This window comes from Mirounga angustirostris, unplaced genomic scaffold (assembly GCF_029215605.1).
Source record: "Mirounga angustirostris isolate CCGP_5_RB_7025 unplaced genomic scaffold, mMirAng1.0.hap1 SCAF_1, whole genome shotgun sequence".
In the NCBI taxonomy this organism is placed as follows: domain Eukaryota; kingdom Metazoa; phylum Chordata; class Mammalia; order Carnivora; family Phocidae; genus Mirounga; species Mirounga angustirostris.
This window is the reverse complement of record NW_026991709.1, coordinates 92,439,653-92,463,209: the sequence shown is the minus strand read 5'-3', so window position 1 is coordinate 92,463,209 and position 23,557 is coordinate 92,439,653. Positions and strand designations below refer to the sequence as shown.

Sequence of the window (23,557 nt, the reverse complement as noted above, 5' to 3'; positions counted from 1 at the left end):
TCTAGAGTATTAGAGATACAGGCATATCTAATAAAACTATAGTGACAAAGATTAATTTAGTTACAATTTAAATTAACAATCCATGGTAATTAGGCAGAGGCATAGTTCATGATGGAAATCTGAGTCATTAATTTAAGAAGCCAACTGGGCTGAACACATCTAATTTATAAGAACTGGTTACTTTTGCAATGCTATAAACATGTGAAATAACATAGGAGTTAATATTTTTAGGTTGCAGGGTATAAAATCTTGGAGTAAGCCAAATATATATATATATAGTTCCCCAATACTGGTCTGCCAATATTAAGAAGCACGTTTTGGCCTCTAAATCCTTATAAGAACACATCACTTCAAAATGTGAAAAGTGTATACATTTTTGGAGGAACATACTAAATATATGCTCTAAGCTGCATTCATGAAATTTGAGTACTATAAGACCCATTCTGACTCAAAAAAATAGGATAAAAATATATATGTCATCTTCTTTCTGGCTAACAGCTTACTTTTGGGACTTGATTATTACTAATTATAATTATGCAACTATTATTGCGACCAAGTGTGTAAGTACAGATATGATTAAAGAAATAGGAAGTGAAAGTGTAAGCAAGAAATGAACAGATTAACTTCTGATAGTTTTGGCCACTGAGGGTTCTGCAATAAACTACTGATGGAGAGCTTTAAATGAAAACTAGAACATTATTTTTTTCCTCTACTGTTCATATTTACTCTGCTATTTGAATATTTTAGGATTCAGCACTGGATAACAGTGATAAAAAAGAGCCTCCCATTGAAAGATATAGTATAAAGCTTAAAACCCAAAATTGTAACCTAAATTATACACCTGTCAGGTGTAACATTTTATAATTTAAGTTGCAATTTGGGGTTTTAAACTTTATACTATATCTTTCTAATTAGTTTTAAATGGATGAAATTCTGCTTCTCAGGCTTATGAAACTACTATTCTTGAAGGACAGTAGTTGCAATTTAGAAACTGGGCTAAATCTTATAGTTTTCCATTTACCTGCGTAACTAATGGGTTTTTGAAATAATAGAGATGTTAACACTAATGAATTACATTACTACCCTCCATCTATTAACAACTGACATTTTCTTCTATACTTTCTTTTCTCCTTGAAATAAATTAACTCCAAAGGAAACAGGGTAGACACTTTTAAGTCTGTTGAGCTTATATATGAAGGACTAATAAGGAAGTAATTGAAGAAAACAGTTCATTTTAGGTAGTTTGGTTTACAACTGTTTACTTACATCCATATCATAATAAACGGTTAACTAGTGACAAGATTTCTATGATCATAAAGCAATAAATTCCTCTTCTTTCGGTCAAGGTATTACAAGACTATCATGACCTCTAAACTACAAAGGGCAAAGGAAAAATGTTTCTGGACAATGAAGGCATTTGCCAGGTCATAATAGTGCAGACTTACACAAAATGTGGGAAATACTTGTGTAAAATGAAACCCAAATTAGAAAAGAAAAAAGGACTGATGTTAATTCTGTAATTTAAGGAATTTGAAGCATCCATGGTTTTACCAATGCTTTTTCATGACCCTAGGGGAAGTTACTTTTTGCTGAGAGAGGAAGAAGAAAAGTATTAATAGGGCAAGTAGAAAAATGGGTGGCTTGGAGTGGACCATGTGATGCCATGTTTCTTATCTCTGCTGAAGTCATGTAAACCAGAGGTTAGCAGAATACACTTCATGGTGTAAACACAGAATAAACGTCATGAAACCTGAGTTTTAAAAGATGGACGCTCTGTCCTCTTTTCTATTTAGTTTTGAATCAAGTAGAGCAGACATAATACTAGACACAGTAGGAATGTTTAGGAGCTTTACATATACAAAATACATGTAAAGACAATAAAAAAAATAAGAATTTTTTATAGTTGAAGTCAAAGAGACTTTTTTGAGCCAGTTTTTTCCTCTAATTATTCAAGGTACTATAGTCAAAATATTTTCTAAATGCAGCCAAGTTTGTCCACTGCCTCAAGAAAACTTAATGTATGCATCCCCAGGACAGTCCTATTTTATCATTTGTCAAGGACTTCCCCAGAGGGCATGATATTTCGGGGAAAATGAAAAGTAAAGGACAAAAATCATATCCTCGTCATTCACATGTAAGCAATGTGAAGGAGCACAAATGCTCCTATGCCTTTTTTTTTTTTTGAACGAGTTCTATTTGAATCACTGTTCTCAAGGTTGAAGACACATTTTTTCCTTCCCAGACATGCCCCTCTAGCCCACTGCTTTGATAAGATCCTGTTTGATTTTTCTGGGTGAAGATGTGATTATTTGTCTCATTTGACAAACCTGAACATCTTTCCCTCCTAATGATCACTGATTGCAACTCTAGAACGTGTCTTCGTGTCTTGTGGTCTAGGACAGAGAGAAATTGCCTGACAACAAAATCCCACCTGAGGACCTAAATCCTTTTCTGTAAGTCTCCAGGTTGCTGCACTTGAAGATTCTTTTGGTGCAGGTCCCATCAGCAATATCATAGGTTTCTAAGGTTGAAATATACACACATACAGAAATATAGTTGCCATAACTATGATACAACTTAGCTCTCAGGGCAGGGGCAGTAAATGAAGACCTATGGGAAACCCTGGGATGCTGACTTGAGTTGTAATCAGTCTGTAAGACAAGGTTGCCTTATACTATTTTAAATGATAACACTGCTTAACAAAAGGCCAAAGAAATAGGAAAAATATCAACTTGGCTATCACCAGAGAAATAAAATATTGTATTTCTTCCCTAAAAACTGCCATTATAAGAGATGTTTGCCTACATCTTGGCTATGAGGCAAAGACACTAAATTCCTCCCCCCAAATCTACACAACGAGATAGAGGGAAAAAGTCTTTATGGCCCTTGTGGACCTCTGGGACCCATTAATGTAAAAATAAATCTTTTTTTTTTTTTAAAGATTTTATTTATTTATTTTGACAGAGAGACAGCAAGAGAGGGAACACAAGCAGGGGGGAATGGAAGAGGGTGAAGCAGGCTTCCCGCCGAGCAGAGAGCCCGATGCGGGGCTCGATCCCAGGACCCTGGGATCATGACCTGAGCCGAAGGCAGACGCTTAACGGCTGAGCCACCCAGGCGCCCCTGTAAAAATAAATCTTATGTTCAAGCCAGTACTTTGTGAAGGTAGTGGGTTTCAGAAACTAAATTATTTACGTGAAACAGTATTTATATAAGGATAGAGAAATGTCAATTTACAATGATCTGGGAGGTAAAAATTTATGACCAAAATAATATGGTGTAGCTAGATTAAAGAAGAGCAATTCTGCCAAATGAACCATAGGAAATGAATATTTAATAGTATTAGTATTTCCTTAGGAAATTTTTAAAATCATTATATACAATTTAAAACTTTCTAGTTTCATGAAGCAGATGAAATTGAAAGGAAGCACCATTTTTGTGCAATAATATTTACTTGACCTTGGTGTTCACCTAGGACCTCACCAGGGTTCATGGGCCATAAAAGCAAAGAAAATCCATGTTAGTGATAGAAAAGTCAAATGGCCAGTAGCCTAGGGGGAAAGCAAACATAGGAGAGCTAACGTGACATGGAAGGCCAGGCCTGCAGGATCTACTCCCTGAGCCCTGCTCGGGCATTTACTAGCCTTCTGGAGTTTACTCAGATGTCCCGTAGGCACCTCGCACTCAAGTCCACTAGAATTTAGCTCCTTGAGCCTGAGTTCTCCCCACTTCCTCCCCCTGCCAGATTCACCTTCTTCACACATCATCTTGATCAGATCATCCCTCCTCCACCAGGCTCTGTTCCCCAGTAGTTCCCCACTTTCTTCTATAAAGTCTAAACCACTGACATGGCTCACAAGCCCCCATGTCTGGCTGCAACTCCCTTTCCAGTGTGATCCCCCCATCCTACTTAAGCTAACACTCAGCTATAATCAACCTTGTCACTCTACTGTCACTGACAATGCCTTCAGAATCCCTGCCTCCAGAACGTTTCCTCACCACATATTCTACACCTAGAAACCTCTTCTTTCGTTTCAAACTTTTATGCCCATTCTAAATGCCCTAAAATCCTCATATTGCAAGGGGCTTCCCCACTAGGGCTACCCAATGGTCTCCTTCCTGCCTTTGAATCTTGGCACTGCCTCTGTACCCAGTTGACTCTTGTGTAGATGAGTTTTAAGCTCTTTCAGGTCAGGAATCATGTCTTTTATTTATGTACATCCCATATGAAAAGCCAAGGGCCCTGCACATAGTAGGCACTCAACAAATACATGTTGACTGAAACCTACAGCAGTGAAGTGTTGGATAGGTACCATGAAAAGAGGATTTGCTAGTATGGTTGACAATTGCTAGGCAAGACTGGAACAACTTAACTAAAATGGAATCTTGAGGACAGATGGGAAAGATGCCATTTTACAGAGAGAAACATGGAGAAAGTTATCTCATTCAATATACAGAAAGAAGTTTGATAAAGATGGGACTGAACCAAGTCCTTTAGCAAGCCCTCCATGGGCAGGAATGGAATGTTCTTCACACATATGGCATCTCTAGTAATTAGTGTAGTACTTTGCTCATAGGAGACACTCAGTAACTGTATGCTAAATTATTTAAGGAATATACAAATAATGCTTTTCAGGACCAGAATTTCCAATTCTATGAACGGAATTCTGTTGAAGCAATGCATTAGACTAGCTACGGAAATGATGCTGTCTGGCAGTACACATGTCTGAAATAAAGCTTATCAGCTTCTTTCTCCATCAATATTAGCAGTGAGGTCCTACTGTATCTATGGACATCTTCAGAAATCTTAAAGTAAAGGCATGGAGAAAACACATTGAAAGAAGGGAGATATGTGTGTAGGGAAAAACAAAAAAGAATATACTTGCTAAATATTTTTTATACCAAAAAGAATACACCCAAAATCTACAGGGTCAACTGGAGAGGAAACAATTTCCCATTTTACCATGAACTGTCCCAAAACTGGAACCAAAGCAACAACCAGTTCTTAATGTTCCTCCTCTTTGATACTGTTCTACATTAGCTTGACCCCATCTGATTGAACTCATTCTCCTCATGACTTTATCTTTTGCTCAAATGGCAGAATAATGAATAGAATAAAATGCTACATTTCATTTCATCCTTTATTATTCAATAATAAAATCTTGTTACATTTTTTTGCCTACAAAATTAACTGCCCATAACTGATTAAAAATCAGAAATTAGAGTTCCTAATATAATCCATGCTGTGAATTAGGCTAAAATATTTATGTAGTCGAAAGTAACAGGAAAAAAACCCGGAACCCAATAAACTTGAAAACAAGTATTCGACTTTGGTCAAACTCTAAAGAAAAATGTTGTACTTATACATGAAGGGCTTTGAAAAAGAAAAGACATTTCAGAGAAAATAAACATTTAAAAAAATATATCAGCTTATGTTTGGAATACGTACTGCTTTTCGTTTGAGAATGCAGTCCAACCTCCAACGATTTCCTTCAACCACTGGGCGTTTCAGGAAGATTTCTGGACTCAACCTGAAACCACAAAACCGAGATTTTAAGAAACTAAAACAAAATAGAAAGTTCTGATTGTGTCATAGGAAACAAAGGCAAATTTAGCCCAAATGCCATCATCCACCTCGAGTGTGGTGGGTCATTCAAAGTTCTGCTATGAGTTCACATACAACTTCACCTGGGAACAAGAGCCCCGAGCCAGGGAAAAAAGAGAAAAAAAAATCAATCTGGCTTTCTCTCCTTCTCTCACATGCAAATATATACCATATGCAGATACTATTGATTGCCCAGCCAACAGCCACTCTCCAGCTTCTTTCTTCAGTTAGAACCTAAACCTAACTCCCACTCTACCCTGTGAATATTCTAGACTTTTTTCCCAGCCTCCTGTGCACCTAGAGCACCATGTGCCCAATCTTGAACAATAAGACATATGAGAAGGCACACATGGGGTTAATGGGAAAGTTTTTCTTCTTTGATCTTTGTCTTACACACACACACACACACACACAACAGGAAAAGTGGCTGTAGGACAGATGTTGCATGGGGATATGATGATTAGAAAGGGATAGCCATATTGAAATTCTAAGGGGAAGACCAGAACCCTGAAATCACTAGACCATTTCACCAACTGCCTAACTGTGGATTTCATATTAAATGAGACAAATAAATCCTCACTCTTTAAGCCACACTTGGTTGAGCATTCTGTTAATCCAAGCCAAGAGTATTCTAATTGATAAACAAAAACACTGACTTCTTACACCAGCAAACAGTGTCCTGGGGCTTTCTGAGCCGGGAGGAAGGCAGGTTTGCTGATAGATGAAATTTTTCCAATGTAAGAATGGATCCCTGGGCTCTTCTCTTTAGTGCCATAGGCAGCTAAGAGTACAGTCATTTTTTCCCATGGGGTTGAGCTCTAAAGTCAGCATCTGAGTTAAATCTGTATGTGATGTAATTCCCCTCTAATGAGGAAAAACAGAAAAACGAAAAATAAAGAAAACTTTCAGGTTCCTGGGTGGCTGAGTTGGTTAAAGTGTCCGACTCTTGATTTTAGCTCAGGTCATGATCTCAGGGTCGTAAGATCCAGCCCTGCCTCAGGCTCTGCACTCAGCGGGGAGTCTGTTTTAGATTCTCTCTCTCTCCCTCTTCCCCTCCTTCCTGTGCTCTCTCTCTCTCTCTCTAAAATAAATAAATCTTAAAAAAAAAAAAAAAAGACAAGAAAACCTTATCTGGAGAAATGCCAGACTTAGAGGAGCAGGAGTAGACTGTATAAGGATTAAGGCCTTGTAGAATTCTAGACTGGAATACTGCCAGGGAGTCCTTGAAGCATGTGAAACCAACAGGGTTTTAAGGAGCTAAAGAAATTTTAAAAATCTTTTTATGCTCTATTTCATTCAGTTAAAGAAAAATAAAACCCCAAAGATAAAGTACCTAAAGGAAACACACACTGGATAACATAAATAAGAAAACAAATAGTGGGGTGTATGTAGTATAAATACTTGCATATTTAATTTAAAGTACGAAAGGAACACAAAGGTAATCTATGTCTAAACAAAGAAACAAAAATGCAGCAACTGATAGCAAAAGATCTAAAATGAATTAAAAAGAGGTCTGTTTTAGGTAGAAAAGTGCTTTGCTGTGTACTGCTTGTTCACTGAAGGTAAGAGACACCCAATAACATACAGATACTTGCAACTGTTTATGACAGAGAGAGAGAGCTATAGCAGGGGAAGGGGCAACAGGAGAGGGAAAGAATCTTCAAACAGACTCCCTGCTGAGTGCAGAGCCCCACGTGGGGCTTGATCTCACAAACCTGAGATCATGACCTGAGCCAAAATCAACAGTCAGATGCTCAACTGACTGAGCTACCCAGGTGCCCCTTGTAACTTTTTGATGTACACATTAATTGTAAACTCCGAGATCTTTCCTTTGGGGGCCACTAATTTTAATGCTCTACTCTGCAATTAAGTCTTTATCCTTTATTTAATCTACAAGCACTTTGTACACTGTGTGCAGAACATTCTATGAGATAGTTTGGAGTATCTTAAGATAGCTCTTGAGGAACCCTCAGCTTTGAGGATAACGCATAAAAAGAAAAAAGACCAAAATTCATTCTTTAAACAAAGTATAAACAATGGTCTCACTGGCAAGGAGAAAGTAACTACTTGAGTTATGACTCACAAGCATCATTATGTCAGGATCTTCACTCAGCAACTATTAGATAAGCAGAGTTCAAAAGAATTGTATAATAACCACATTTCATTGAATCTAGGAAACTAATAATTGTGAGATGTATCATTACTATTTTCATCACTGAGAAAGAAAAAAGCATGACAAATATAGCTGTGAGATGAACTTGTGTGTAAGATAAATCCTGATTTCAGAGATGTGAACATGTACTTCTACATAAAAGTTCCTCTTAGAAGATTTTATAGCTTCCAATGCTTCTATCAGAAAGACCAAGTTTACAACCAGTAATCAGAACTTCCATCTTAAGAGTAAGAAAAGAGAGGGACGTCTGGCTGGCTCATTTGGAAGAGCATGTGATTCTTGATCTCAGGGTCATGAGTTCCAGACCCACACTGGGTGTAGGGATTACTAAAAAAAATAAAAAATTAAAATTAAAAAAAAAGAATAAGAAAAGAAAATAAATTAAACCTGAAGTAAGAAGGAAGAGAATAAATAGGTAAGACTAGAACTCAGTGCAATCTAAAACAGAAAAACAATATGGAAAACTCAATGAAACTGGACAACTGGGTGGCTCAGGCGGTTAAACATCTGACTTTGGCTCAGGTCATGATCCCGGGGTCCTGGGACTGAGCTCCGAGTTGGGTCCCTGCTCAGCGGAGAGCCTGCTTCTCTCTCTCCCTGTACCCTGGCTCCTGTGCTCTCTCTCTCTCACTCATTCTCTCTCTCTCTCTCTCTCAAACAAATAAATAAATAAAATCTTAAAAAAAACCTCTGAAAACAAAAGCTAACTTTTTGAAAAGATTAATAAAACTGACAAACTTCTAGCTGGATTAAAAAAAGAAAAAAGGGAGTTTCACAATTTTAGATTCCTCATGTAAATGGAATCATGTAGTATTTGTTCTTCCATGTCTCGCTTATTTCACTTAGTATAATGTGCTCCAGGTTCATCCATGTTATTGCAAATGGCAGGTTTCCTTCTTTATTAAGGCTGAACAATATTCCATTGAATGTAAATACAACACTTTCTTTATCCATCATCCCTCGATGGACATTTAGGTTGCTTCCGTGTCTTGGCTATTTTGAATAATGCTGTAATAAAAACAACAATGCATACATTTCTTCAAGATCTTGATTTCAGTTCCTTTGGTTACATGTTCAGAAGTGGGATTGCTGGATCATATGGTAATTTTATTTTTAATGTTTTGAGAAACCTCCATTCTGTTCTCCATGGTGGCTGCACCAATGTATATTCCCACCAACAAGGGTTGCATCTATACTCCACAATTAAGTCTTTATCATCCTTTATTTAATCTACAAGCACCGTGGTACCCTGTATGCAGAGCATTCTATTAGGTATTTTGGAGGATCTTAAAATAGCTCTCAAGAGGTCCTCAATTTTGAGGATAATGCATTAAAAAGATAAAAGACTGATATTCATAAGTGGTGGTTACCAGGGCCTGGGAAGAGGAGGAAACATCTTGGTCAAAGGGTACAAAGTTTCAGTTACGTAAGATGATAAGTCCTAGAGATCCACTGTACAGCATAGTGCCCATAGTTAACAATGCTATATTGCATACTTAAACATTTGCTAAGATGGTAGATCTTAAGTGTTCTTATTACAAAAACTAAAAATAAATAAAGAAGATGGGAGGAAACTTTCGGAGGTGATGGATATGTTTATGGCACTGATTATGGTGATGGTTTCACAGGTGGATGCTTATCTCCAAACTCATAAAGTTGTATATATTAAATATGTACAGCCCTTTTTGTATGGAAATCATACATCATAAAATGTTTGGTTGTAAAAAAGGTGACTAAACAAACACATGGCCATTGAAAATAGATAATATATTCTCAGATAGAGAAATATGTAATTTCATATATGCTATTATATATCAGGCTTTTAAAATAAATGTATGCATATACACAAGGATTGGGAGATAAAAAAATAAAAATTTTGTTAACTTAGTCAAAAAAGAAAAGGAAAAGCACAAGTTATTGATATAAAAAAATGAATGACAGACAAAATCACTACAGGGCCTGCAGACATTAAAATGATATTAAATAGATAATAAAGAAATATTATAAATAATCTTATAAGAATATGGTAATTTAGATAAAATGGACAATTTCCTTGAAAGAAATGAGTTACTAAGACAGAAGTAAAAAGAAATTGAAACTTTAGTCCTATGTCTATTAAAAATTGAATTCAGAATTTAAAAAAACACAACTTATACAAAGGATACTAGATCATGACAAAGTGAGGTTATCCTAAGAATGCAAGGCTGCTTTAGAAGTTGAAAATCATCAATACAATTCACCACATTAACAGAAAAAAATGATCAATTCAATAAATGCAGAAAAAGTTTTGACAAAATTCAATACCATTCATAACAAAAGCTCTCAAATTATAGATATAGGCAGAAACTAATTTCCTCAAAATAATAAAAGGCACCTATAAGAAATCTAACTAAAGCATAATACAATGAACTGAATGCTGATTTCTCCCAAACTGAGAACAAGGCATAGACGTCCATTCTCATCACTGCTGTTCAGCACTTTGCTGATGGTCCCAGCCAAAGCAATAAGGCAATAACATAAAATAGAAGGTATACAAATTAGGAAGGGAAAAGTAAAACTGTCATTATTCACACATCACACAATCATCTATGGAGAAAACTCTAAGGCATCTGCAATAAAGCTACTAGCACTAATAAGTGAACTAAGCAAAGTTGCAGTAGGTAAGATCAATATAAAAAATCAATTGTATTTCTATACACCAGCAGTGAAAAACGGGAACATAAATTCTAAAAAATACCATTTATAGTAACATTAAAAACTATGAATTACTTGGTGATAAATAACAAAATGTAGGCAAGACCTGTAGAGTTAGCACCTCCCTATTCGTGGGGCATGTATTCCAAGACCCCCATGGATTCCTGAAACTGCAGATAGAACCAAACCTTGTATGCCTATCCTATATATCCTATATTTTCTCCCATACACACATTCCAATGAAGTTTAATTTACAAATTAGGGACAGTAGGAGATTAACAACAATACTAATAAAATAGAGCAGTTATAATAATAATTGTAATAAAACTAATAAAAAATAAAATAAATAAAATTATAAATAAAACTGTAATTTATTTTATGTGAATGTGGTCTCTATCTCCCAAAATATCTTACTGTACTATAGTCACCCTTCTTCTTGTAATGATGGGAGATGAGAAAATGCCTACATGATAAGATAAAGTGAGGTGAATGCTGTAGGCATTGTGATGCAGCTTTAGGCAGACTACTACTCACCCTCTGACAACAGGTCAGAAGGAGGATCATCTGCTTCCAGACTGTGGTTGACCTCGGCTAACTGACATTGCAGAAAGCAAAACCACACATAAAGGGGGACTACTGTGTGTTGAAAGTACAAAACGTTGCTGAAAAAAATTAAGTAAGATTTAAATAAATGGAGAGATATACAGTGTTCATGAATTCAGGAAGAACAGAGTTTGATGTACCATCTAACAAATGGGGACTTTACCATTTTTTTCCCATCTGATTCATCAGCCTGAAGGGAGAACTCAGCAACGGGCATTGGCACAGGTAGAGAGAACTCAGGTAGAAGTCCTCTGCTTCGGGCTTGAGGAGAAAGAATGGGATCTTCTGGTAGTGATGGGGTGGCAGCAAGGGGCTCACAGGCACCAGAAACACTGAAGGATTGGAACTTTCCTCTCCAACTAGAAGAGCTGTGGTTCCAAGAGGACAATGTAAATATCCATTGCTTGGCTCTGGACACAAGTATCATTACAGAAAGCACATAGCAGAGCAGGGAAAATAAAGCCCCACCTTTCTAAATAGAGGACTGAAAAAAAAAAAAATTACAGGAAACCCAAAAGTAGTGGAGAGATCACGGAGAAAGCAGAGCTCAGGAAAGCAACCCTATAAAGTTGTTTATGAACTTCTAGCTCACTCCCAAGCTGCCCTTGCATGAATTACATCCTAAACATTATACTAAAGTTTGAGAACTGAACTAAGAATTAGACCACTGCCAAGGGATGAAAAAACATTCACCATGCAAACGGAAGTGGAAAAAAAAAAAAAAAGCCAGGGTAGCAATCCTTATATTAGACAAAATAGACGTTAAAACAAAAACTATAATAAGAAACAAAGAAGGGCATTACATAACAATAAAGGGATCAATCCCAATACTAGAGCACCAGTTTGAATTGGTAATCAAAAAACTACTAAGAAATGAATGTCCAGGACCAGATGGATTCACAGGTAAATTTTACCAAACATTTAAAAAAGAGTTAATACCTATTCTCTTCAAACTATTCCCAAAAATAGAAGAGGAAGGAAAGCTTCCAAATATATTCTATGAGGCCAGCATTACCCTGATACCAAAACCAGACAAAAGACACCACTAAAAAAGAGAACTACAAGCCAATATCCCTGATGAACACAGATGCAAAAATCCTCAACAAAATATTAACAAACCAAAGCTAACAATATATTACAAAAAATCATTGACCATAATCAAGTGGGACTTATTCCAAGGATGCAAGGGTGGTTCAATATTTGCAATCAATCATAATTATATAACACATTAACAAGAGAAAGGATAAAAACCATATGATCATCTCAATAGATGCAGGAAAGCATCTGACAAGATTCAACATCCATTCATGATAAAAACTGTCAACAAAGTAGGTTTAGATGGAACACACCTCAACATAATAAAGGCCATCTATGAAAAATCCACAGCTAACATCACACTCAATGGCAAAAAACTGAGAGCTTTTCCTCTAAGATCAGGAACAACATAAAGATGTCTACTCTCACTACTTTTATTCAATATATACTGGAACTCCTAGCCACAGCAATCAGACAAGAAAACGAAATAAAAGGCATACAAATCAGTAAGGAAGATGTAAAACATTCACTACTTGCTGATGACAAGATACTATATATATATATAGAAAACCCTAAAGACTCCATTAAAAACCTACTAGAATGAATAAATGAATTCAGTAAAGTCACAGGATACAAAATCAATGTATAGAAGTCTGGTGCATTTCTATACACTAATAATGAAGCAGTAGAAAGAGAAATTAAGAAAACAATTCCATTTACAATTGCACCAAAAATAATAAAATACCTAGGAATAAACTTAAACAAAGAGGTGAAAGACTTGTACTCCGAAAACTATAAAACATTGATAAAAGAAATTCAAGACAACGCAAAGAAATGGAAATACATACCATGCTCATGGATTGGAAGAACAAATATTGTTAAAAAGTCTGTACTACCCATGAGAGACTATGGACTCTGAAAAACAAACTGAGGGTTCTAGAGGGGAGGGGGGTGGGAGGATGGGTTAGCCTGGTGATGGGTATTGAGGAGGGCACATTCTGCATGGAGCACTGGGTGTTATGCACAAACAATGAATCGTGGAACACTACATCTAAAACTAATGATGTAATGTATGGGGATTAACATAAGAATAAAAAAATTTTAAAAAAAAGTCTGTACTACCCAAATATTTAATGTAATTGTATCAAAATACCATCAGCATTTTCCACAGAGCTAGAGCAAACAATCCTAAAATTTGTATGGAACCACAGAAGACCCCAATAGCCAAAGCAACATCAAAAAAGGAAAACAAAACTAGAGGTTATCACAATTCCCAACTTCAAGTCATAAAGCTATAGTAATCAAAACAGTATGGTACTGGCACAGAAATAGACACATAGATCAAGAGAACAGAGTAGAAGACGACCCAGAAATAAACCCACAATTTTATGGTCAATTAATATTTGACAAAGCAGAAAAGAATATGCAATGGGAAAAAGACAGTCTCTTCTACAAATGGTGTTGGGAAAACTGGACAGCTGCATGCAAAAGAATGAAACTGGACCACTTTCTTATACCAAAATAAACTCAAAATGGATTAAAGAACTAAATGTGAGACCCCAAACCATAAAAATCCTAGAAGAGAACACAGGCAGTAATTTCTTTAACATTGGCCCTAGCAACATTTTTCTAGATGGGTCTCCTGAGGCAAGGGAAATAAAAACAAAAATAAACTATTGGGGCTTATAACTAAAAGGCAACTGGTCTTAATCCACACCAGCAGGTGGAGCTGCAGTTAAAGTTTCTGAGTCCATTCTGGGAGTGGGAGCCCATTTTGCTCCCCACTGAGGCCCTGCAGGAAGGCATATGTTTGTATTTCAGACTGATGCATCTAATCCAGGACTCATTCCAGAAACAGATGCAGTAGGTGTAACAGTTGTTCTAATTACATGTACCTATTAAGATCGAGAATTTATTAGAGTTGGCTATTAATGTAAATAATGAATATACTGAGACAGAATTAAGGAAAAATCTGCCAGTAAAACCAGACTTTTTCTAAGGTTCAAAGGAATATTTTGGTATTTAATCCTAGAGTCACGAGATTTCACATTATTTGGGAAGATAACACAGAAAAACTGTACAATGTAGAGAGCAGTAATCCAAATCTACGATCACTTCTTTCAACAGATCCATTACCTTCAGCATCAAAGGGATGGTCAACATCAGAAAATTCACTAAATGGCATGTTAAAATCCCACATGATCTGCCTGTGACCACCTGCCCTCCCTTTAGTACAAATTAAGCTATAAAAATACACAGAACTATTTCCCTGAAATTCCATAACACAGTCAAGAGGCAATGAAGAATTTTTTTAAAAAGCATCCTGTAGAAAGTTTATAAGAAAAACAGTATTTGAGCAATTTAATTAAATTGAATTTAATTAATCCAATTAAAAAATGGGCAGAAGACATGAACAGACATTTCTCCAAAGAAGAAATACAAATGACCAACAGACACATGAAAAGATGCTCAACATCATTTATCATCAGGGAAATGCAAATCAAAACTATAATGAGATATTACCTCACAATGGTCAGAATGGCTAAAATCAAAAACACAAGAGATAACAAGTGTTGGCAAGGATGTGGAGAAACAGAAACCTGTTGGTGGGCATGCAAATTGGTATAGCTACTGTGGGAAACAGTATGGAAGTTTCTCAAAAAGTTAAAAATAGAACTACCCTACAATCTAGTAATCGCACTACTGGGTACTACCCAAAGAATACAAAAATACTAATCCAAAGGAATACATGCACCCCTATGTTTATAACAGCATTATTTACAATAGATAAATTATGGAAGCAGCCCAAGTGTCCATTGATAGATAAACGGATAAAGAAGAAGTGGTGTTTGTTTGTGTGTACATTATTTAGCCATAAAAAAGAATGAAATTTTGCCATTTGCAACAACATGGATGGAGCTAGAGAATATAATGCTAAGTGAAATAAGTCAGTCAGAGAAAGCCAACTAACATATGATCACACCCATATGTTGAATCTGAAAAACAAAACAGATGAGCAAGAGAAAAAAAAAAGAGAGACAAACCAAGAAACAGACTCTTTGTTTTTTGTTTTTTTTAGAAAGAAAGGGAACTTTTTTTTTTTTAAGAGAGGGAGAGGGTGGGGGCAGGGCAGAGAGAGAGGAAGAGAGAAAGAATCTTAAGCAGGCTCCATGCCCAGTGCAGAGCCTGACTCAGGGGGTCAATCTCACAATCCTGAGATCATAACCTGAGCTGAAATCAAGAGTCGATGCTTCACTGACTGAGCCACACAAGCGTCCACCCCGGCTTTTTTTTTTTTTTTTTTTTTAAGATTTATTTATTTATTTGAGAGAAAGAGAGAGAGAACGAGGAAACAAGCAGTGGGGAGGGGCAGAATCTCAAACAGACTCCCCCTGAGCAGGGAGCCTGACGCAGGGCTTGATCCCATCACCCTGAGATCATGACCTGAGCCGAAATCAAGAGTCAGTTGCTCAACCGACTGAGCCCCCCAGGAGCCTCCCAAGAAACAGACTCCTGACTACAGAGAACAAACTAACTGATGGTTACCAGAGGGGAGGTGAGTAGGGGAATGGGTAAACAGGTGTTAGGGATTCAAGAGTACACTTATCATGATGAGCACTGAGTGATGCATAGAACTGCTGAATGACGACAGTGTGCACCTGAAAATGATATAACACACTGTTAACTATACTGGAATTAAAATTAAAAATTTTTTAAAACATGAAAAATCTCTTTTTTAAAATTCTTAGGTTTTACTAATCCTGTCTATTTCTGACATGGTTAACGCACAGGCTCAGCACAGAGGCGGTGGCAGACCCCACTTGCACCCCTACCCCTGATGGGCTGGATAAAGAACCAACTATGGCGAACACTCAACACGCTTGCTGCACACATCCCTGCTGCCCAGTGGTAATGAGAGCCACCACCATCAAGAGGAAATCTGAGCTAAGCCACAGTCTCTGGATCTGCCCTAAGAGTAATGAGCAATTTGGCAAGGGAGCTCGAAGCCACCTCTTTTTTTTAAAGATTTTATTTATTTGACAGAGAGAGATACAGCGAGAGAGGGAACACAAGCAGGGGGAGTGGGAGAGGGAGAAGCAGGCTTCTGGCCGAGCAGGGAGCCCGATGCGGGGCTCGATCCCAGGACCCTGGGACCATGACCTGAGCTGAAGGCAGATGCTTAACGACTGAGCCACCCAGGTGCCCCAGTTCAATCTGTTCTTAAAAAATTTCAGATCTAAAAGGAACTGCAGGGGCACCTGGGTGGCTCAGTCGGTTTAGTGTCTGCCTTCGGCTCAGGTCATGATCCCAGGGTCCTGGGATCAAGCCCCATGTTGGGCTCTGCACTCAGTGGGGAAGGCTGCTTGTCTCTCTGACCCTCCCCCCACTCGTGCACTCTCTCTCTCTCTCTCTCACTCACTCACCCTGTCAAATAAATAAATAGAATCTTTAAAAATAAATAAATTAAAGGAATTTCAGACACCATGCAGTGCAGCAGGCCCTCTCTGAGAGGCAGCTCCATGATACAGGGACTCTAGAGCAGACACACCTGGGTCCCAGCCAGCACCGGTACCTGCCAAGTGCCTGACTGTGGACAGTTTCCTTACCTACCTCATGGGTCTCACTTTTCACAACTATAACATAGCCTCTGGTACTTGTAAGAATTTAACAAATAGTAGCTGTTATTGTCAATGTTACTTTGTGCCTTAGAAACCACTCGCCCTGTCTGTAATAGCTAGGTCCCTAAGGTGGTCTGAGCAAAGACCCTCACCATTTCTCTCCTAGACTACAACAGTAGCTTGCCAAGTGGGCTCTACAGCCATTGTTTAATTCCTCTTCTACACTATTACCAGAATGATCCCTTTTAGAAAACAAATCTGACTGACATCCCCATGCTTAAAAATTGTCAGTGGTTCTCAGTGTCCACAGCACTAAGTGCAAACTCTTTAGCAGCTCCCCCACTGCCCTTCACAATTTCCCCCTGACCCATCTCTTTGGTGCCATCTCCACCCACCATCCCCAAGGATGCTATGCTTCAGCTATCAACAGCCTCCACCCTCCTCCCAAGTTGCTGCGCACTCTCACACTTCTATGCCTTGGTCCTGGCTATCCCTCTGCCGAAAACATTCACCTGTCTTCCTCTGGTCAACTCCATCACCAAGCCCCAGGCCAGCCTTCTCTTCTGTGAAGGCTCCACAGCTCCTGTAGGCTCAGGCATTGCCCCGCCTCAGGGCTCCTCCTTCTTTACAGCCTTCTGCTGTCTTAATCTCCTCACCACTCACTTTTCCCCAATCTGTGGTTTTCCATATGACTTCCTGACTCTCTCTTGTTCTAGAGGAGGGCTGCTTCTCAATCATCTTCATATACACATGGCCTAGTTCAGCACCTGTCACAGGGTGGGTGCTCACTAAATAGCTCTGGAATGACTAAGTTAACAAGTTGACTGAATGGGTGGTTAAATGAATGAACGAACTAGAAGGTTCCAGGTTGTTTCTCATTTCACTACATCCACCTCTGTTTGCATACTAATTATCTTATAAACTTATCAGTACAGTTTTTAAGTTTACACTTAAGCATATGATATCTCTTGAATTAGATTAGAAGCTTCTAAAGGACAAGTGCATCTTCCAACTATGCTTTTCACTCTCTCAGTATACCAATACTAGACATACCAGTATTGGTTAAGTTTCTGAATGCTCTCTTTTGCAATATACTTGCATGGCAAGAATTTTCTTCATCTGTTATGACGGAAGTTACAATGAAGGCTTTATTTCAAAGGGAGTGTGGTAATAAGATGTTACCCTAGACAGTCACAGAAAAGAAATAACCTGGTTTATTTTCTTTCCAACAGCAGAAAATAGTCAGGGTTCCATCTCTTTAGATGTTTAAATGGGAGCCTGTATTTTAGTGTTCAGAACCTTCAAAAGAGATATTATTTTCTTGAATAAAACATGAAAATATGGGCTCAATGGAAAAACTATCTTCAGTCTTTCTCATGTCTTCATCAAACTTTCAGAAATATTATCTAAAGGAATATAGTACTAAATTAAGCTTTAATTTATTCTCGTAAGTGTTTATAAAGTATTCAACCAAAGAAACAGCTCCTAAGTATGAAACTTATTTTTATTCCTGGTAACTGAGTGAAGAGACAAAATGTGACAATAAAGGCCAAGATTTAGCTCCTCCACACACATGAGAATAAACAGGCTCACAGACATGCTGACCATCACACACTTTGTCTATCGACCCTAGATCAACGATTCTCAACCAAGAGAACTCTACCCTCCAGGGGACATTTGGCAATGTCTGAAGACACTATCGCAACCAGGAGTTTGCTACTGGCATCTAGTAGGTGAAAGCCAGACATGCTGACGGTGCTAAACATCCCACAATGCACAGAACAACCTCCCATGACAAAGAGTTACCTGGCTCAGGGGCACTTGGGCGGCTCAGTCGGTTAAGCGTCTGCCTTCAGCTCAGGTCACGATCAGGTCCTGGGATCGAGCCCTCTATCGGGCTCCCCGCTCAGCGGGGAGTCTGCTTCTCCCTCTCCCTATCTGTGCGCTCTCTCTCTTGCTCTCTCTCTCTCAAATAACTATATAAAATCTTCAAAAAAAAAGAATTATCTGGCTCAAAATGTCAATAGTGCCAAGGTTGGGAAAGCATGCTCTAGAATTATAGACTTCCACATTACTGAGGCAAAAAGTAGAAGAGGATGAGTTCATATTCCTAATTACTCTCCCCTCTCCCCAAAATATAGAACTAGGAGGAAATAAATTATGATGATATTGTCAAAGTGTATATGTAAGATAGTATTTGAAAGGAAACAAGAAAGGGAAAAATAAGGAGCATTGCAGCAACTAAATTCTTAGAAGGAAAACACATTTTAGACATGTTCATTTCCACTCTAGTCAATTTTGGCATCTGCAATTGGTTTTAACTGTCCAGGCAGATGGTAATTGGAACTAAAGTCAAACTTTAAAGCCTACACCAACTCCAAGAGTACAATTTACCAAGAGCTAAATGAGTCTGAGTATGAGATTTCCAGTGGCTCTGATAAGCATTGTAACTCTCATGGATATTTGTAAAGGGGGTCAAAAAGTTGAAATCTGATATATTTCCAAAAATGTTGACCAGGCCTAGTCATTCTGTAACAGACAAACGGAACTATTCCAGCTTCAAAGGGACAATTCAGAAGTATATTCACTAGACCTGGGGACTAAAATACCAAATGAAGAAGGCACCCAAGGAAGATTATTTTCTATCACTTCTAAAACTGTATTTGCATTGCAAAATAATCTTTACTAAGATGAATATTTGGGTGTCTATTTCCAAATGGAAAGACAAAAACAGGGATGCCTAGGTGGCTCAGTTGGTTAAGTGTCTGCCTTCGGCTCAGGCCATGATCCCAGGGTCCTGGGATTGAGCCCCACATTGGCTCCTTGCTCAGCGGGGAGCCTGCTTCTCCCTCTGCCTGTGCGCTCTCTCCCTCTGACAAATAAATAAATAACATCAAGGAAAGGGAAGGGAAGGGAAGGGAAGGGAAGGGAAGAAGGAAGGGAGAGGGAGGGGGTAGGAAGAAAGGAAGAAAGAAAGACAAAACCCAAAATTGTTTAAGCTAAATATCTTAAGGATATTTGGAGTTCAAGTTTTTTGAAAAGACTTTTCACTGAGGCTATTAGAGTTAATTGGTTGAGACTTTGGCCAAACCATCTACGGGTACTGCTGATTTTCATAATGTACGATTCTGAACAGCACAACACTGTTTTACATGTCTAATTGCAGAGACCTCCAACCAAATTCCCCATGGATAAATACTAACCACCAGTCTGTGATAAAAATCTCTTCTTCTGCCTCCTCCATAGCATTTGCCACATCTTCAAAATACCCTTTGGCATTAACATACCTGGAAGACAAGTTTTTTGTTTCATTTATTTTTTTTTATGAAAAGAAAGAAAGGAAACATATCTTATGGCAAAAAGATAAAAGCCACTGCCTGAGTCTCTACAAAGCCACCAGTTTATTTTGTATAACTGAAGACCAAGGACTGAAAATCCCGTCTTCCGTCTGCTATGCAGGAAGTACAGTAAGGAGACAGAAGTAAGCGACCGGATTCCCTGAGAGAACAACAAACTGGTCTCATCATCACATGAGTCAGATGAATTCTCTCATCCTGTTGAACTCACACCATTGTTTGTCTGAGACTGAAAACAGACCAGTTTCCAATCCGTGGGTAGGAAAACATGCAAAGCATTTTATTTAAAAGAAATACCTAGCAAGTAAATTCTCATTCTTAAATTATAGCTGATAACTTAAATAAACATTCCATTTGCATCCTTAAAAAATGGAAAAGTTAGCTTTTAAAATCAAACTTCAAGATCTAAAGCTAGCTATTGAATCCTCACTGTGAAAATCTTGAATACAAAAATTGGAAAACTAATCTATGCTCAGGTAGTCCTATAAAGAAAGGCCTTTGTCGAGTATAATGCAGAATATGTTTCCACAGCTTTGAAAACTGATTCCAGATGAACTTAGGCCTGCTATAATATTAGATACTATGACTATAAAAAATAGTCTTAGAGTAAAACGATCTTACCATTTAGCTAAAGTATTCTCTTGGATAGCAGCATATGATCCAAATCGATGGTCTTTGAGAAAGTTGGTGCCGTGTTTCTGGATGAATTCTTCTATAGCCCCTCCCCACCACCGAGCATGCCTATAGCTGTTGCATTTTAAAATAAGTGTCCTTCAAAGAAAAGCAAAGTGTGGAAAAGAATGATCACTCTGTGTTCAGGCTCTTTAAAAATATTTAACAATTAAACATGTGCCATTTTGTTTTGGTATTGCAGTAAACATAGGTTGAAAATTTTAAGCAAAGAGCATCTTATTTATATCAAAAAAGCAGACTTCTGAACATTTTGGGCAGGATTTAAAACTATATTCAATATAGCAAAAATAAATTTTCAGGTTATTTACTCATTCATTCATGCTAACATGCATAAAGTTACTTACTATGACTAGAACTATACTAGGCTGTGAGGGAGATCATCTTAAACCTCCTACTGTCAGGGAAGATCAGGAAGTTCAGCATCTTTTTATACAAATACATACACACACACAACACATGCCAATGTGTATTAGACAGGGTGTGTGTGTGTGTGTGTGTATAAAGATATATATATTTATAATATATATATTAGTCAATGTGTGAAAAGGAAAAAATTTATATTTGTATACATGAGGCTGAACTTTGTAGAACCAATGTATATACAGAGAAAAAATATACACATATTACCTAACTACCATCTTCCAGAAAGAAACATTTATTAACACACACACACTCACTAATAAAATCTATAGTAAATGTGCACTTGAGTATCCTTTCAAGATTTCTTTCTTAAAACCTGTGTGTAAACAGAATTTTTGTATATCAAATCACTGTTTATGTGTTCCTGTTAATTAAAGGATATCAATTTATAAAGCAAAATTTTATTTTTTAAAAATATGAAACTATCACTCCTTAATTTATCTGTTTGGTAAATTGGTATTACTGAGTAATTTTGTAATAGGCATACATTTTGTTAAAACATGCATAAATCAACACATAAGATTATTTATTCTGACTGTTGCACATTGGATATTCTATACTTAAAAATATATATAAGAAAGAAAAGTAGTTTCATTATTTTTGATTGAAGAGGAGTTCTAAATAACAATTTTCTAACATTTAAGTTATTTTACTTCCTTCTTCACTCAAGGTTGGGAGAAAAACTTTGTTTTTGAGAGAAATCTTTTAAAAATACTTGAAATTTCTACCTTGAAAGATTATCAATTCGGAGCCCATATTTTGTCTCTGTCTCCTTCTTCCCCACCTTAATTTTGAATTCTTTATCTACTAGCAGGACAAAGGCAATGGCACCACTGTCTGGTTTCATATATAGTAAAAATGAATCTTTCACTATCAACCACCTGTAAGAAGGTAATAAATATTTTTAGAGTTGCATTGGATTATTGAAACAAAAAGAACAAGTTATGACAAGTTAAGTAAACACTCTAGCAGGCTGCAGATATTTTATTTTTTACACAGGGGATTTGTTTTTTAAAAATCGCTATACAACAACAATAACCAAAAACTAATAAGAAGTCTATTATGTTTTTCTAAGAAGAACTGGCACCAAGCAATTCAAAGTATTTCATTAGTTTTTCACACACTGATGGCATAGACTGAAAGAACGTCCCCGATATGGGCACGTAGCGCTTGCAGGATGTATAGCAGGAGCCTCGGCTGTTGGAAAAAGGTTTGCTAAAATAAACCATCATAAAAGAGGCAAATAAGTTTCTCGGGAGGTAAAAATCCTCCTTTAAAACAACCCAGTAGGGTGCCTGGGTGGCTCAGTCATTAAGCGTCTGCCTTTGGCTGAGGTCATGATCCCGGGGTCCTGGGATCGAGCCCCACATCGGGCTCTCTGCTCCGCGGGAAGCCTGCTTCTCCCTCTCCCACTTCCCTTGCTTGTGTTCCCTCTCTGGCTGTGTCTCTTTCTGTCAAATAAATAAATAAAATCTTTAAAAAAAAAAAAAACAACAGTAAGCATCTAATACTCCACATATTCTGTTTTTCAATTCAAATTACTTGTGGTTTTAAGGATTATTAATAAATGATGTTCAATAGGACATGATCTCTCAGAAGCATGTATGTATTCAACAGGTAGGAACAGCACAGAAGGGGCACCTGGGTGGCTCAGTTGGTTAAGCGACTGCCTTCAGCTCAGGTCATGATCCTGGGATCGAGTCCTGCATCGGGCTCTCCCTGCTCTGTGGGGAGCCTGCTCCTCCCTCTGCCTCTGCCTGCCACTCCCCCTGCTTGTGCTCTCTCTCTCTGTGTCAAATAAATAAAATCTTTTTTTTAAAAAAAAAAGAAACAGCACAGAGGTAAATGAGACATGTTCTCCAAGTTGCTTATTAGACTAGTGGGGCACAAAGAAGATACTAGAAACGGTAAAGGTAATGGGTATAAGGAGGGGAGAGTCCTTAGTTCTGACTAAGAGAAAGAGGTAGAGGCACCGTCCCAAAGAGGTGGCATCTGAACAAGGCCAGAAAGGATCCTATCAATCAAATAAAACCCAAAGCAGGGTGGCCAAGGTGTACATCCCACAAGGAGGGAAGAGCAGGCAAAGGCATGGAGGTGTGGAAATGCTGCATGTGTTGGGAGAAAGTCTGGTGAGGCCAGAGTCTCAGGGAATATAGTAAGGAAAAATGGGCAAATGAGTATTGCATGGGGAAAATGGGCAAAGGCCACACTGAGGAGGGTCTAAAGGCTATGCTCAGGAGGCTGATTTCATAGCATGGAACCAGGGTTTCCTAAACTTGCTTTGCCATCAAAAGCTCTTGAGATGCTTGTTAAAAAATAATAGTTTCCCAGGCCCCACCACAGATCCATTAAAAAGAGC

At 37.8% G+C, this 23,557-nt stretch overlaps 1 protein-coding gene across 10 annotated transcripts in view; it reads right to left on the bottom strand.

Moving 5' to 3' along the window:
• Positions 1 to 23,557, bottom strand: part of PLD1 (phospholipase D1) — a 192,261-nt gene that overhangs the window by 78,660 nt on the left and 90,044 nt on the right. For all 10 annotated transcript variants that reach the window (XM_064585334.1, XM_064585317.1, XM_064585348.1 and 7 more), the window contains 4 exons: positions 21,927 to 22,079; positions 20,707 to 20,856; positions 19,933 to 20,016; positions 5,450 to 5,531 (listed from right to left, as the gene is read on the bottom strand). In XM_064585334.1, the coding sequence (XP_064441404.1) occupies positions 5,450 to 5,531; positions 19,933 to 20,016; positions 20,707 to 20,856; positions 21,927 to 22,079 (469 nt within the window). The remainder of the gene's footprint in view (positions 1 to 5,449; positions 5,532 to 19,932; positions 20,017 to 20,706; positions 20,857 to 21,926; positions 22,080 to 23,557) is intronic.